The sequence below is a fragment of the Lagenorhynchus albirostris genome, chromosome 12 (assembly GCF_949774975.1).
Source record: "Lagenorhynchus albirostris chromosome 12, mLagAlb1.1, whole genome shotgun sequence".
Taxonomy (NCBI): domain Eukaryota; kingdom Metazoa; phylum Chordata; class Mammalia; order Artiodactyla; family Delphinidae; genus Lagenorhynchus; species Lagenorhynchus albirostris.
Window position 1 is genome coordinate 73,862,597 of NC_083106.1, and position 17,248 is coordinate 73,879,844.

A 17,248-nucleotide genomic window follows, 5' to 3' on the forward strand; every position below is an offset into this window, starting at 1 on the left:
TTCCTGTTAAAAATTCAGATGTTTAAAAGGATACCTACTCTGTCCATGAATTTACAAATTATAGCAAAATACGATAGAAACAAGAGTGAAAGTGTTTCCATCAGATGAAGGTGGGAAAATACAGGCCCAAAGCAATATGAAGAAGGAAGAGGGGGAAAGATTGTCTCCCTTCTGCTATTCCTGGCCTCCCAATCCATACTTGGTTTTGCAAGGAGGCAAAGGACAAGAGAGAAGAAATGGGGTGAAAGGAGAGACAAAGAGATGCACGAGCTGCCTGTTTTCTGATTGGGATTAAGAGACAGGAATTTAAAACTGCCCAAAGGAGAATCAGAATTCTGTCGCCATTATTCCTACTCCCATGTAAGCCCCAAAATTTAACATTTCGGGGATTTTTAATCTTGTCTTTTGTTTTGTTCACCTCTTCTGTTTCATGGTGTATGTGTGTGCATGTGTACACGTGCGTGTGCATGCGTGCTGTATTATGTCTTTTATTTTTATGTGAGTGAATGATTTTTTATTTAATTTTAATGAAGGAGGGGGTAACAAAATTAAATTACATTTACATAGTCAAAATTTAATTTTTAAAAAAGAGGATAAAGGGCTTCCCTGGTGGCACAGTGGTTAAGAATCCGCCTGCCAATGCAGGGGCACAGGTTCAAGCCCTGGTCCAGGAAGATCCCACATGCTGCGGAGCAACCAAGCCCGTGCACCACAACTACTGAACCTGACCTCTAGAGCCCGGGAGCCACAACTACTGAACCCACGTGCCACAGCTACTGAAGCCTGTGCACCTAGAGCCTGTGCTCCGCAACAAGAGAAGCCACTGCAATGAGAAGCCTGTGCACCTCAACAAAGAGTAGCCCCCGCTTGCCACAACTAGAGAAAGCCCGTGCACAGCAACGAAGACCCAACACAGCCACAAATAAATTAATTAAATTAATTAATTTTTTAAAAAAAGAGGGTAAAAAGCAAGGATAAAAACCAATCAATCTGCATTTTCTCAGTTTGCTGATAGTCTGGGGAGCTGGGGTGCTGAGATGATTTAGGCCTGGGGGAAAAAAAGAAAAATAATAAAAGGACTGGTGAGAATTTATTGAACCTCTGCTATGTATACCAGCTGGAAACAAGCTGCCATTGAGACAAATATGTTCAAGATATAGTCTTGCCTTTAAGAATGTCCCAGGTGGCAAAGAAAGGAGACAGATTACATGACAAGTATAATCCAATGTGATGGGGCCCTAGGACAATGTAAATAAAATGAAACATACAAAGAGCAATAAACTCTGCTTTTGTTAAGTCAAGAATGCTTCCAGAAGTAACACTGAGCTGCACCCAAAAGATGAGTAGAAGTTACCAGGCAAACTAGGGAGGAGAAGGCATTCCAAACCAAGAAAAAAATGTGAACAGGCAAAAAAAACATAGTGCCTTCCAGGAAGAGAAAACAACTTGGTACTATCAGACTCAGGGTATAGGGAAAGATACCGGAATTGACAGAAGTAGGGAAAAAAGATTAGAGGGAGATTTTGGAGGTCTTCATATGCTGGTCTAAGAAGTTTGCATTTCCAGCTGTATTCAGTCAGGAACAACAAAGAGAGCACCTAACAGATGTGTCCGCCAGCAAATCACTTTTTGGGGGGTGGGGGGTGGAATTTCTCCTACCCTCCACCACACTATCTACCCAGTAACCATGGAAATGTCTATGTTATTAAAGTGGGACCCACCCTGGCCACATTTCATTGATACTAATTTGGGAAACTGACTTATTTTCTGGGAATTTTGGAAAAGTACTTGAGAAAGAAAGATAGGCTATCTTTCAATGCCACTGGGAGATGCAAAGACAGTTTTCAGCAATCTCGTGGACCAGAAAAGGTGAAGAATGTGACTGTATTTGAGTTCCTAACTCTGTTTGTTCTTGAAGCCTAAACACTTTCTGGTGCTGAAGTTCTGTGAGATGCCGTGATATTCTCAAAATAGATTCTTCTCTTTGCTTAAGCTACTTCCAGTTGCATTTCTGACACCGTAACCTCCCTAGACACATACAGAGCCCTGGGGAGCCAGAGTTCAAAGTTGCTGGCCGTTCTTCAGAATGACTCTTGACTTAATTTCTGTCCCTGAGCTGAACTACTTTGCAGCCTGTACCTGTTTGAACTCAGCGTGCTTTTGGACACCCATCATTTATAGCAACATAATATTTCATAGTGATACATCCTTATATCCTGGCCCCTGCTCCCATTCAAACTCAACCAGAGGCATCAAGGAGGCAAGTAGCCAAGGACTCAAACTCTCGCTTTAGAATTTTAAAATAGATTGTAATGCTGATGGCCAAAATAATCATTTGAGAAAAGAGTGTGAGTTTTAAAGACTGGTTTCTGAGTATTAAACCTCAAGAACCTGAATGACTTAGGGAACAAAATTTATGACCTAAACAAAAGATTATAAGTAGCCTGCTAATTTAAGAGCCAGTCTTTCCCACCTTCCATGGAGGTAGAGCCATAGAACACGAAGAACTGTAGATGGGCCTGGAGGAGCATCACACAGTCCTCAAACACCCCTCCAGGGCATGGCATTTGGAATAGCAGAATGTTTCTTCTATATGGCCAACACAGATGCAGATATGGTCTAGGGAACTTGAAGAGGCCCAGCAGTCAGAATGATAAGGAACTTATATCTGGAATATACTTTTTAAAAACTCTTAACAATAAACTGATAAATTACCCAGCTAAAACATAGGCAAAGAATTCGCATTCATTGACAGTGGGAATGCAGAATGGTTTGGAAGACAATCGGGCAGTTTGGGGTTTTTTTAACTAGACATATTCTTACCATATAATCCAGTAATCACACTCTTTGGTATTTTCCCAAAGGAACTGGAAAATTATGCCCAACAAAAACCTGTCCACAAATTTTCATTGCAGCTTTATTCATAATTGCCAAAATTTGGATGCAATCAAGATGTCCTTCAGTAGCTTATTGGATAAATAAACTCTGGTACATCCACACAGTGGAATACTATTTAGCACTGAAAATAAATGAGCTATCAAGTCATGAAAAGATATGGAGGAAACTCAAATGCATATTACTAAGTGAAAGAAGCCAATCTGAAAAGGCTACGTACTGTATAATTCCAACCATATGACATTCTGGAAAAGGCAAAACTATGGAGGCAATAAAAAGATCTGTGGTTGCCAGGGGTTGGGAGTGGCAGAGGGATGAATAGGCAGAGCACAAAGGATTTTCAGGACAGTGAAACTGTTCTATATGATACTATAACGGGGGTAAATGTCATTATACATTTGTCAAAACCCATTGTACATACCAAGAGTGAATCTTAATGCAAACTATGGACTTTGGGTGATGATGGCGTGTGTAGGTTAATCAGTCATAACAAAAGCACTACTCTGGTGTGAAGTGTTGATAGTGAGGGCATCTGTGTTTGTGTGAGGGCCAGGGGTATATAGAAACTCTCTGTACTTTCCACTCAATATTGCTGTGAACTTAAGCTGCTCTAAAAATAAAGTCTATTTTTTTTTAAAAGAGGCAACGGTTTTGAATAGACATTTCTCCAAAGAAGATATACAGATGGCCAATAAACACATCAAAAGATGGTCAACATCATTATTCATTAGGGAAATGCAGACAAAACCATGAGGTTTCACTTCACATCCACTAGAATGGCTAAAATAAGACATCTATAGCAAGTATTGGTTAGGATACGGAGCAATTGGAACCCTTTTACATTGATGGAGAGAATGTAAAATGTGTAAAATGGTTCAGCTGCTATGGAAAATAGCTTAACCATCCCTCAAAATGTTAAACATGGTTTTATTATATGACCTAGCAATTCCACTCCTAAGAGAAATGAAAACATATGTACACACAAAAACCTGTACACAAATGTTCATAGCATCATTGTTCATAATAACCAAACAGTGGAAACAATCCAAATGTCCAGCAACTGATATGGGTAAACAAAGTGTCATATATCTAGATGGCAGAATATTATTTGGCAATAAAAATAAATGAAGTACTGCTACATGGATGAACCTTGAAAACATTATGCTCAGTGAAAGAAGCCAGGCACAGAAGACCACATACTATACAATTTCATTTGTATGAAATGTCGAGAATAGACAAATCAATGGAAAGAGAAAGTTGTGGTTCCAGGGACTGGGGTAAAGGAGTAGTGGGGAAGGGCTGCTACTGAATATGGAGTTTCTTTTGGGGGAGATGAAAATGTTCTAAAAGTAAATAACAGTGATAGTTTTCAATTATATCTCAGCAAAGCTGTTGCTTAAAAATCGAGTCATAGAAAAATACATTTGTACACCAACATATGTGGGTTAGGGGATCCATCCCCCTACAGCATGTGTTCCATAACATGTATGTTAGTTCACAGACTGTTTGAAATTTGTTTCAACTCAGGACTGGGCATGCTTAGATGGAAGAGCTCCATGATTTTTCTTGCTTTGCTGATTACCACAAGGAATGATCCTATTGGGATCAATCTGAAAAGAAAGTCCAAAATATAAAGTGAATGTATTATTTTCCTAAGGCTTCTGTAACAAAGTACCACTCACGGTACAGAATTTTTTTGTGCCACAGTTCTGAGGCTAGAAGTCCAAGATAAAAGTGTTGGCAGGGGCTTCCCTGGTGGCGCAGTGGTTGAGAGTCCGCCTGCCGATGCAGGGGACACGGGTTCGTGCCCCGGTCCAGGAAGATCCCACGTGCTGCGGAGCGGCTGGGCCCGTAAGCCATGGCCGCTGAGCCTGCGCGTCCGGAGCCTGTGCTCCGCAATGGGAGAGGCCCGCGTACCGCAAAAAAAAAAAAAAAAAATGAAGCAGGTCAATAAGAACAAGCAAATGGGGCCATCCACCATGACACTCTTCCTCATACCTATTTGGCTTCTGCCTAGACATACCCGCCTCTGAAACAGTCACCTTAAAGGAAGTAAGGAGTGACATTCATTAGCCCCTTCCCAGCACTCATCTCTCTAGACTGATAGGAAACATTGGACACTCCTGACCAGCCATTTTCCCTCTTTTCGTCTGCCACTTCTCTTTCCCCTACCACTCTGTTACTTCCTTCAGAGGTTCCTCTTCCTCCTTTCACCCTTCTCCGTGTAAGTATCCTTCCCAGTGCTGTCCTTGAGGCCATCTGGGTAGAAGCTGACATCCACTTCTGACACATAGGTTGAAGCCTATTCTGTAATTTGGAGGATTAGTGTAAGTTTTTTTCGTGATTCAGAGTGAAACTCAGATTGGGGTAGCTTCTATAATCATTCATAGAGTTTGGGTTTAATTGGCATTCGTTCATGATTAAATTCAGGTTATGCATTTTCTGGGGCAAGGATGCCAAAGAAATTATATTGTGTCCTGCTCATGGGGGGGATATCAGAAGGCAAAAAGGGTATGCCCCAGTCAGCTCTCTATTTTCACCAGGAGAAGGAACAGAAGCACACCATTTGCTCAGGAGACATGGTTTCTAGACCAGGTTTTCTACTAGCTTTTGTGACCTTGGAATAGTAACTGAACACACTCCATGTTTCAGAGTCCTCATCTGTGAAATGCATAATAATTCACTTAGCCTCTCTTAGGAAAATCAAATGAAACTGTAAACACAGAAGTGCTTTGAATAATATTAAATGCCATACAAATGGAAGGTATTATTATGTCTAACAGAACGCTGAGAAAATTGCGATCTATTGGCAATGGGGCAAATTCCATGGCTCTCAGCACTCATCCCTGCCAGTAGGATACTCATGTTGACAGTCACATCATCTTACCAAGTAAATCAAACTCTAGCATCCCACAGGACTGTCATTAGCCTGGCTTTAGATGTCCCAATATCTGGGACATAGCAAGTCTGCCTCTTTATGGAAACGGCATTCAGAAACATCTCTCAACCCTCCCACTATAGATAATCCCCTCTTTTGCTATTTATTTATGTATTTATTTGGACCCTCCAGTGTAGAGAGTTAATCCATACTCATATTCTTGTCCCATTTATGGCACAGGCTCATCGCTAATACGTGTAAATATCTTCTCTTGATTTTTGTATAAGTTGATGTATTTTTCCTTTCTCCACTACCATTGCCTTTCCCCAAATATGCACCTATTTTAATTTTTGACATGTATCATTTTATTTGTACATTCCCTTATAAAATATGTATTGTTCTGTGTGCCCTTATTTTAATTAAATGCTTTTGTGCCCAAGAGTTCTTTCTGTTTCTCACTTTCTTCGCACTGTTTTCAAGATCTGTGCATGGTGGCCCATGCACACCTAGTCTATTGCTGCTGGCATTTACCCCTTTGATTCCATTTCCCCTGTGACAGACACCCAGATTGCCTCCAATTCCTTGCCCATAAGTGTGCTGTCATGAACATCCTTGAATGCTTCTCTGTGAATATTTGTTTAGTCTCACAAGAAGGGGCAAAGTCAAGGAATAGATGCACTATCTAATCATCAGAATCACATGATCTGGGGCAAGAAGCTCATTTGTGTATATTAAAATGCACCCATGACGGGCTTCCCTGGTGGCACAGTGGTTGAGAGTCCGTCTGCCGATGCAGGGAACGCAGGTTCGTGCCCCGGTCCAGGAGGATCCCACATGCCGTGAAGCGGCTGGGCCCGTGAGCCATGGCTGCTGAGCCTGCGCGTCCGGAGCCTGTGCTCCACAACGCGAGAGGCCACAGCAGTGGGAGGCCCGCGTACCGCAAAAAATAATAATAATAAACATCAATTAAAAAAGAAATGCACCCACGAGCAGTAAGACTTTGGGTAAGTCTTAGAACAGTTTTGGGCCCGTTTCCTCATTTGTACAATGAGAATATCAGTGAGATTATATCTAAATAAATATCTAGTTCTCCACTTCTTCCACTGCCCACTGCTGGCTGCCCTCTGTGCCTGAGCTGTCTTCTTCAGCAGTCACAAATAAATTATGGAAAAGTTGTGTAATTACAATTTTTTTTTTTTTTCAATATGCAGGCCTCTCACTGTTGTGGCCTCTCCCGCTGCGGAGCACAGGCTCCGGACGTGCAGGCTCAGCGGCCATGCTCACGGGCCCAGCCGCTCCGAGGCATGTGGGATCTTCCCGGACCGGGGCACGAACCCGTGTCCCCTGCATCGGCAGGCGGACTCTCAACCACTGCGCCACAAGGGAAGCCCAAAATAACCCACATTTATTAAGCACTTGTTAAATGTCTGACATTGTGCTAAGTGCTTTGAAGCATCATCACATTTACTGCTCAATCACGCACGGTTTTATGAGTTTCATTTCGTAGGTGGAAAAACCAAGGCTTGCAGAGATTAAACAGCTAGGGGAAAATTACACAGTACATGACACAGCTGGGGTTCAAATTCAGATCTGAATAACTTCAAAGCCAGTGCCCTTAATGATGCAAACAAAGGATATGGAGAAACTTTCAGGTGAGGATCTGAATTATACTTCAAAGTTCAGAAGAACAGACCGGCATTAAAGGCCAAGCCTATGCTAGTCAGTGTGACAATTGCTTTTACATCATTATTTCAGTTCATCTCAGTTATTAAACATTTTTTAGAATTAGGTCTCACTTCTGAAAATTTGGGATCAAGTTAGGTATTAATTATTCTCACCTAGATAAAATAAAGATTCATACAATATAGACTCTTAAAAATTAGTAGTTATTATTTTTTAAAGCTGTAGAGATTTAAAGAAAAAATAAGAGGCCTAGGATGGTCGAGTCAGAAGATCTGGATTCTAGTTTCCACTGTGAAAATAAACAGCGTGCATCACTGGGCAAGTTGTTAACTTTCAGGGCTCAGTTTCTTCATCTACAGAGTGACACAGAGTGGCCCGAATGATACCATTCTAAGAAGATGAAATCAGGGAGGAAGCAATTCCCCGGCTCCTGGAGGTTCACGAATGCCAGAATCACTCAGCTTACAAAGTGAGGAGTGAAAAAATAGGAGGGAATCAGGAAAGAAACCGGCACGTGGTTGGGATAGGTATGGGAAAAGCAGGGAAAAAGGGAGACAAAACTGTTTAGACTTTCAATCTGTGGACTGAAATGGCAAGGAAAAACAACAAAAAAGGAGAATGTTGGACATAGAGCTGTCCTGATTATCAGAAGATACAAAATCAGTCTTTGTTATAAGCAGTGGCTGCTTGAATTGATCCCTTCCTGCTTGTTCCGTTGCCCCCAGTCATAGAAGATTAAGCAGCACCAGCTGATGAGGACAAAATAAACACAAAGATTTGCAAGAATGCAAGGAAAGTGGTCTGGGCAGTGACCCAGACAGATTGGGTAACCTGTGATTGCCAATGTCTTTCAACTTGACCTGACCCACTTAGCAAGCCAGTCCCTGGCTGAGCCCTACAGCATTGTTTCAAGTGAGTCATTTGTGCAGACTCACACCCAAACCAGAAATTCTCGCCCAGGACCAGAACCACAACTGCTGTCGCTGCTATGCCACACCGGCCTGGGGGCTGTGAACTTTGACGCACTAAGCCTGGCTTCCAAATTTCTGGGGTGAGCGGCATCCCCGCTCCTACCACAAGGGGGCCCTCTCCAGCCAGCCAAGCGCGTGGAGCAGAGCGAGCCTCTGCCTGGGGTGGGGAGAGCATCTGGGGGTGACAAGCAGTCAGTTCTGGGGAGTCTGCATGCGAGAGAGAGCCAGGGAGCCCCTCAGAGTCGGGGAACGATGGCCCCCACCCTCACCTGCTTCCCAGAGCTGTGGGCACACACAGGCTCACTGCTTGCCCCTTGTTCCTGTCAAACTTCCAAGCGTTTGTTCTCCTGTAGCGTCAGCGCGGACTAGAAAGTCAATGCCAGGACATCTGGGCTACAGCAAAAAAAAAAAAAAAGAAAAAAATTCCCTTCATATCTTAGGAAGAGGAGAAACACAGAAATAAGCACCCGGGGCAGAGACTTCAGTGTACTTCATTTATTTGAACACAGAAATACTGCATCTGGGACCATGTCCTGTAACACCTCTGTGGAAAGGCAGATCCTGATTCTGTGTGCAATCCTATCAGTCAAGGGCGCGCCTGGAAGAAGGGTCTGCCCCTGTGAACATCCTTTGCTCTTCGAATACCAGTGTCCAGGTCACGCTGAACAGGTGATCGCCATCAAGGACATCTCATCTTGTCTAGCGCTCTAGGGGTTATTACAGCTGTCTGCTGGGCTAGCCACGGTTTGCTAAAACGGCTCCTATTGTATATCCTCCGTAAGAAATGTCTTATAATTCTCCCTTTCCAGGAAGAAAAGCTTTTATTCATGTTTCCAACCAGGATGTATCAAGTGGCAACTACAGGCCAGACACTGTGTTCAGTGCTGGGGATACAGGAGTGAACAAAACCAATAAAAAGGTTTGCATTCTGGGACTGGTATTACAATGGAGGGAGATGAACAGTAAAAAATCAATTATAGAGAATGTTAGAAGGATAAATACTATTATAAGTAATAAAGAAAGTAAGGGGATTATGGAGTATAGGGAACAGGGGGATTATGATTTTAAATATGCTGTTTAAGGAGGGTCTCATTAGCAAACTGACATTTGAAGAAAGATGGTGTCACGATGTTTATTTATTTGTGGATTTATATTATTAGTTATGTTTTTGGACAAACATTAACATCCATTCTTTAAAAACAAAACAGCTTTGTTAAGGCTTATTCTGAATTATTTTACACAAAATAAAAAATAAGGAACTATGTTTGTATATTCAACGTGATAGGACATTTCATAGGAATCAAAATTATATTTATGAAAGGTTTAAATGACTTAGGAAAATGCCTATGAGAAAGGTAGGTGAAAAAACAGGAGTATAAAGTTGTTAACATATTATCTCAATTGTGCAAATATGCTAAATGTTATCAGTAACTAACTCAGGGTGATGGGATTAGGCGTAACTTATGCTTCTTTCTACTTTACTTTTCAACTAGATTAAGATGAGACTATTTTCAAGGGGAAAAAAAAAAAAGGAATTCCCTGGCAGTCCAGTGGTTAGGACTCCACGCCCTCAGTGCTGAGGGCCTGGGTTCAATCCCTGGTCGGGGAACTAAGATCCCACAAACTGTGGTACGGCCCCCCCCCAAAAAAGAGAGGAGACCTTTTTCCTTTTATAATAACATTAAAAAACACACTAAATGGGGCTTCCCTGGTGGCGCAGTGGTTGAGAGTCCGCCTGCCGATGCAGGGGACACAGGTTCGTGCCCCGGTCCGGGAAGATCCCACATGCAGTGGAGCGGCTGGGCCCGTGAGCTATGGCCGCTGAGCCTGCACGTCCGGAGCCTGTGCTCCGCAACGGGAGAGGCCACAACAGTGAGAGGCCCGCGTACCGCAAAAAAACAAAGCAAAACAAAAAAACACACTAAATGAATAAACTAGATAGTCCACAAGGACCTACTGTAGAGCACAGGGAACTCTACTCAATACTCTATAATAACCTATATGGGAAAGGAATCTGAAAAAGAATAGATGCATGTATATGTATAACTGAATCACTGTGCTGTACACCTGAAACTAACACAGCATTGTAAATCAACTAGACTCCACTATAAAATAAAAATTAAAAAGAAAAACCAACCCACTAAATGACAGATGCACAAGGAAAAGCCTCCATCTATGACTGCTTTCCATTTATCAAAAGAAATGAACTGGAGGAAGCAACGTCCCAGGTTTATTTGGGATGATTGGTCCCATGGAAGAGAAGAGAGGCAGCATGCTCGAGCCTCCCCAGATATGGCTCCTAACCCTTCTCCAAAGAATCTCACTCCTCTCCCTGCTTTCAATACCGCCCACCCAGCCCCACCATCACCACAGACTCCACTAGACTTTTCTCCTGGCTAGAGTTAGCTAGCCCACCATTGCTCTGTGACTAGTTATCATTTTTCTTCATTGCCACATGCTTTGAAAAAAGCATATTGTACCTCCGACATATTAGGTATCCTATAAGGACATAACATATAGTAGCCTTAAACTAAGTGGAGACTTTGTAACAGAGTTTGGGCTGGGCCCTCTGCTTCACTTGCTCCAGTGCCAAGGAGACTTTGTAACAGAGTGTGGGCTGGGCGCTGCGCTTCACTTGCTTGATTGAGTGCCAACTGTGTCAGAATGTGAACGGCCATCCACAATCACCTCCTCCTTACCCTATCTGTGCCTATAGGGGGCTTTCTGACCTTATTCTCTCAAATGCACCAATTTTGTATATTTCTAATAACATAGCATACAAATTATGTATATATTATATGTATTCTATACATAATTTTTACATTATTATAGCTCTACAAACATTGTAACCCAATAAAGGTTATTTCTTACTTTAACTATTAAGCAACTAAGTAGTGTAATTACTCATACATTTTCCTCTTCGGTACAATACACTTTCTCCAAAGGTAAAAGTGGAGCAGTAGAGGAGAGAGGAAGGAAGGAAGAAAGAATAGAAGGAAGAGAAAGGAGAAGATTCATGGAGAGCATCCCCAAGTTGTTTGTAACTACTTCGGGAAAGTAGCATAAAATAAAACCCCTCCAAAGTGACGTAAGAAAATAGAATACTTCTATTCTCTTTGTGCCACTCAGTACCCAGTAGTCCTGGGAGGCCCTGAACTACAGGGTAGGAACCCTTGGTTGAAGCAAAATAAAAGAGTATTGCTATATCTTCTGATAAATTTTAATTGGTGCTGTTCATCATATATTTCTAGCTCTTTTTTTCTTTTTCTTTTGAACACATGGTTATTACATTTAACCATGTAAATTCTTTAGCCAATGAATTGTGAGTGGAAGTAAAGGGTGTCACTTTCAAGGGGTAATTTTAAGAGAGAATGTATAAAAAAAATGATAAACCACAACCAAGTGGGATTTATCCCAGATATGCAAGACTGGTTCAACATTCAAAACTCAATTAATGTAACTGCTAGAGGACGGAAGAAATGAAAAGTGCCCACTGAGCTGGAAAGGCATCTTGAGACGGACAAACTGATCCATACAATCAGCGGACCAGTTTATTTTATGGTAATTTAATCATAGGGTGGGATTGGGATTGGACAGATAATGACCCGGAAGCATTCACAGCTGCACGCCGAGGGGCCACTGGGACAATTTTATAGTTAACTTAGGGTATGGGGGGTAGGTGCTTGGAAACAAGACAGAGTACAATCCTGCGCAGGGTCAGCAGCAGGACAGGAGAAACTAGAAGGGCCCAAGATGGTGTCAGTTATAATAACACACAATAATCCATCACATCAACAGGCTAAGAAAAGAAAAATCACATGACTATTATCGATCGATGCGGAAAAAGCATTTGACAAAATCCAACACCCATTCACGATAAAAACTTTCAGCAAGCTAGAAACAGAGAACTTTCTTAATTTGATAAAGAATATCTATAAAAAACATACAGCAAACATCATACTTAATAAAAACTTGAGGTTTTCCCACTAAGACCAAAAACAAGGCAAAGACTTGGCGTCACTCCTTCCAACATCATACTGGAAGTATTACCTACTGCAATAAGAAGAAATAAAAGGTATACAGATTGGGAAGGAAGAAATAAAACGGTCCTGTTTGCAGATGACGTTATCATGTATGTAGAAAATCCAAAAGAATCCATAAAACCACTCCTGGAACAAATAAGCAACTATAGCAACACTGCAGGATACAAGGTTAATATATAAACGTCAATCATTTTCCTATATAACAGCAAAGAAGAAGTGGAATTTGAAATGAAAAACACAATGCCATTTACATTAGCAGCCCCCAAAATGAAATATTCATGTACAAATCTAACAATGTATGTACAAGGTCTATATAGGGAAAACTACAAAACTCTGAAGAATGAAATCAAGGAAGAACTAAATAAATGGAGAAATAGTCCATGTTCTTGGACAGGGAGACTCCATACTGTCAAGATGTCAGTTCTTCCCAATTTGATCTACAATTGGGATTCAATATAATCCCAATCAAAATTCCAGCAAGTTACTTGGGGATATTGACCAACAGATTTTAACTCTATGTGAAATGGCAAACCCCCCCAGAACAGCCAACACACTACTGAAGGAGAAGAACAAAGTTGGAGGATTGACACCACCTGACTTCAAGACTTACTGTAAAGTGACAGTAATCAAGACAGCGTGGTATTGGTGAAGGAAAAGCTAAATTGTTCAATGGAACAGAATGGACGGCCCAGAAATAGAACCCCATAAATATAGTTAACAGATCTTTGACAAAGAAGCAAAGATCTCACTTAAGAAGGTATCAGGTGGATGGCATGTAAGTATATGAAACAATGCTCCACACATCAGCTGTCACCAGGGAAATGCAAATTAAAACAACAATGAGGGGGCTTCCCTGGTGGCGCAGTGGTTGAGAGTCCGCCTGCCGATGCAGGGGACACGGGTTCGTGCCCTGGTCTGGGAAGATCCCACATGCCGCGGAGCGGCTGGGCCCGTAAGCCATGGCCGCTGAGCCTGCACCTCCGGAGCCTGTGCTCTGCAACGGAGGAGGCCACAACAGTGAGAGGCCCACGTACTGCAAAAAAAACAACAACAAAAAAAAAACAATGAGATACCACAACACATCTACTAGAGTGACCCAGATCTGGAACACTGACAACACCAAGTGCTGGCGAGGATGTGGAGCAACAGGAACGCTCACTCACTGCGGGAGACAATGCACAACGGCGCAGCCACTGTGCAAGACCATTTGGCACTTTCTTACAGAACTACACATACTCTTACCATATAATCCATCAGTCATGCTCCATGGTAGTCAACTCCTCTGAAGCTGAACACCACACAAAGCCCTGCACACAGATGTTTACAGCAGCTTTATTCATAATTGCCAAAAACTGGAAGCAACCAAGATGTCCTTCAGGAGGTGAATGGATAAACTGTGGTCCATCCAGACAATGGAATACTACTAGGCACTAAAAAGAAATGAGCTCTCAAGCCATGAAAAGACATGGAGGTGCATGTTACTAAGTGCACATTGCTAAGTGAAAGAAGCTAATCTGAAAGGCTACGTACTGTATAATTCCAGCTATATGACATTCTAGAAAGGGCAAAACTATGGAAACAGTAAAAAGATCAGTGGTTCCCAGGGGTTGGGGGTAGGGGAGGGATGAATAGGTGGAGCACAGTGAATTTTCAGGCATTGAAAGTATTTTTACAATAGTATAATGATAGATGCATGCTATTATACATTTGTCCAAATCCCTAGAACATGCACCACCAAGAGTGAACTAGGTATATGTATACTATAGACTTCGGGTGATTATTACAGTGCATCAATGTAGGTTCCTTAAATGTAACAAAAGTATCACTCTGGTGGGGATGTTGGTAATGGGGGAGGCTGTGCATGTGTGGGGCAGGGGTTAAATGGGAAATCTCTGCACCTTCCCCTCAATTTTGCTGAGACTCTAAAACTGTTTTAAAAGCTAAAGAAAAATTTGGGGAAAAGAATACTACATGGTAATATCCTTAAGTAATCTGTTCGATTCAGACTCAGAAATTCTGGGACCACATTTGTAATTACTCATTACCAAGCAAGTCGTACAATTGAGGTCATGCCCTATACAGACTACATCTTAGAATCCAGCATGATACTCTGAACACCCAAAACAATAGATACTATGAAGAATGAAACGGAGAATTAAGAGAGCCAAGTGAAGCCCTAAAATACTGGAGTATTATCAGTGCCATAAAACAACTGGAAATCTATTTTAGAATTTGAACACTCTGGAATTTTTTTTCCCCCAAAGTTAATTTACTAAGGTCTACTCTCATGTTTCCCCTTAATCCATTTTTATTAAGAATTCTGTTGCCTCACCAACAATATATTTGCTTGAAGAAAACAGTTCTACAACTTTGACATTTTAGTGTCATTTTATACTATACAAAGCCTATTTACATAGTTCTTCAGAAAATATTTCCACTTTTCACCCACTATTCCAAGTGTGAAAATGATATCAAATAGATTAGATTTACAGGGAAGCACAAAAGAGAAAACAATTCTACAATTTAATACATACAGTGTCATTAGTGGTTTTTTACAGTTTTCTTTTGAGGATAATCCACTGAATTTTTCTGCCAATGACATTTCAGAGTGAAGTTGTCTTCAGGAGTAGATTTCCACACAGAATCAAGAGTATAACAGTCCAATATATTTTACAGGTGATACCTGACAGTTTATGAGTAGGTGCAAATCATTTTTTCCCCCATTTTTTTTCCAAAGTCTTGGATGATGAACAGGAATCATGACTCTCACCACCACTATAGTGCTCATATAAAGTCTGAAATTAAAAACACACATCCGATTTATAACTTTTAAAATTCAATGTATTACCGTATCAGATTAACAAAGGTTTAACTCCACATCTTCTAATATGTAACAAATTTCTCCCTTGTTCTTATAATTAGGAAATTATTTTATACACTATTGGAGATAATGAAAAATTTTTAAACAGCTAGCTTGGCCTGAGAATCAGCGATAATGCAATGCAGATCAATCTTTCTGTAAGAAAAATGTAACATAGCTATTTATAAGCATATATATGCATCCTCAAGGCCTTCTTAATCTCCCTTACTTTTTCTTTTTCTTTTCTGTTTCAACAAACCTCTTTTTAAATTGTTTATTTTTATTGAAGTATAGTTGATGTACAATATTGCATAGCAAAACTTTTTTTAAAAATTGAAGTACAGCTGATTTATAATATTGTGTTAGTGTCTGGTGTACAGCAAAGTGATTCAGATTATATCTATATCTGTATCTGTATCTATCTATCCCTCTCTCTATATATTGTTTTTCATATGCTTTTTCATTATAGATTATTACAAGATACCTTACTTTTTCTTAAATAAAGCCAGTCTTAGATAAATTCCTATACTGTAAAATACACTCATCAGGAAATATACTTTCAGCTGATATTTAAACTAAAGAATGGAAGACATTTAAAAAAAAATACAACTGCTATACAAATAAGTATAATTAGCTATATTAAAATCTATATATTTAGTAAAGGACTTAAGGCTAAGCCAACATCTAATTTATGAAGATGAAAGGTATCTTTGCCATCAAGGAACACATAACCTTAGTGATAAAGGTAACCCACCTCAATTTTATTTATAGAAGGCTTTAAACAATACACTGGTAGAAATTCAAAACATAGAGATATGAAACATAGAGAAAAATTACAGAACAAATTTTGTCCAATTTCAATTCCTAAAGCCACTGATTTAGCTATCAGAACTTGAGAAAATTTAAGAAAAAATTTACCTTATATCATATGGATACAAATATAATGGTGAATATATAGTAAATTCCTCCAAAACTGTATCCAAGTTCTTAACATCTTAGATTGGTGTTATCCCTATCCATAGAGCTAACAGTGATTTTAGTTTAAGCTCCCATAATTTTACAATAATGTTATAACTGATATATATAACTAGTAACTAAAGTCAATAAGCATACCTAGTGTTCTGGAAATGACTAGGTGTTTGATGTCAGTGAGATCCAAAAAATTATGGTATAGATATAAAGAGGCATTGGGAGACTAAAAGATTTGAGACATTTGCTTTGAGAAATGTACTGACTGCTATATACAGCCTCACAGAAGTCATTACATGTGACAAGTACTGTGATTTCTCTACGATGGTTTAAAAATAAAGTTGGCTAGAAAAAAATGAATTCAAAAGCTGTGTTAAAAATGGTGTTGATTTAAGATTCCTTATTGAATTTATTCCAGTTGAGACCCAACAGCAGTCTTTTCAATGCACCCTATATGACAATCCATTTTCAATTGTGCTGTCGGCACAATAAGAATATAAATCAAATAAATCTATATTTGTCAAAAAGTACATGTTAAGTATCTAAATACAGAAACACACTTCATAGCTGATCTGATGATTGGGCCAACTTTCCTTTGCATTACTTGTTTAAGTGTCTAACTCACTAAATTATACAAAACGATTAAAATTAGTGTAGACAAAGAATAGACATACTTTAGCAGTTTTCAAAATGGAGTTAGGAGAATTCAGGCCAACAAGTTGGCCCAGAACATATTTCATTTCTTCAGTGGTTCCCTTAACCATCTGGTTCCCTGTAAAATAATATATATAATCAATAGCACACTGGTATCAAATAAGAAAAATATAAGTTCATATATAAATATGTATTCTGTTTAAAAGCACAATAACGGGCATTCTTGTAACTTATCACTGATCATAGCCCCTTACCTAGGATAGGTAAAATGAATGCCAGCAGGTAGAGAAAGGTG

The 17,248-nt window shown here is 40.2% G+C and overlaps 1 protein-coding gene across 5 annotated transcripts in view; it reads right to left on the reverse strand.

Moving 5' to 3' along the window:
- Positions 1 to 13,947: 13,947 nt before the first annotated feature.
- Positions 13,948 to 17,248, reverse strand: part of TTK (TTK protein kinase) — a 41,837-nt gene continuing 38,536 nt past the window's right edge. For 3 of the 5 annotated variants that reach the window (XM_060167582.1, XM_060167581.1, XM_060167580.1), the window contains exons 21-22: positions 16,974 to 17,071; positions 13,948 to 15,265 (exon numbers count right to left, since the gene is read on the reverse strand). In XM_060167582.1, coding sequence (XP_060023565.1) covers positions 15,179 to 15,265; positions 16,974 to 17,071 — 185 coding nt within the window. In that variant the 3' untranslated portion in view covers positions 13,948 to 15,178. Of the gene's footprint in view, positions 15,266 to 16,973; positions 17,072 to 17,248 lie in introns of those variants that run through there. The other 2 variants (XR_009543789.1, XR_009543788.1) reach the window with 1 other exon arrangement.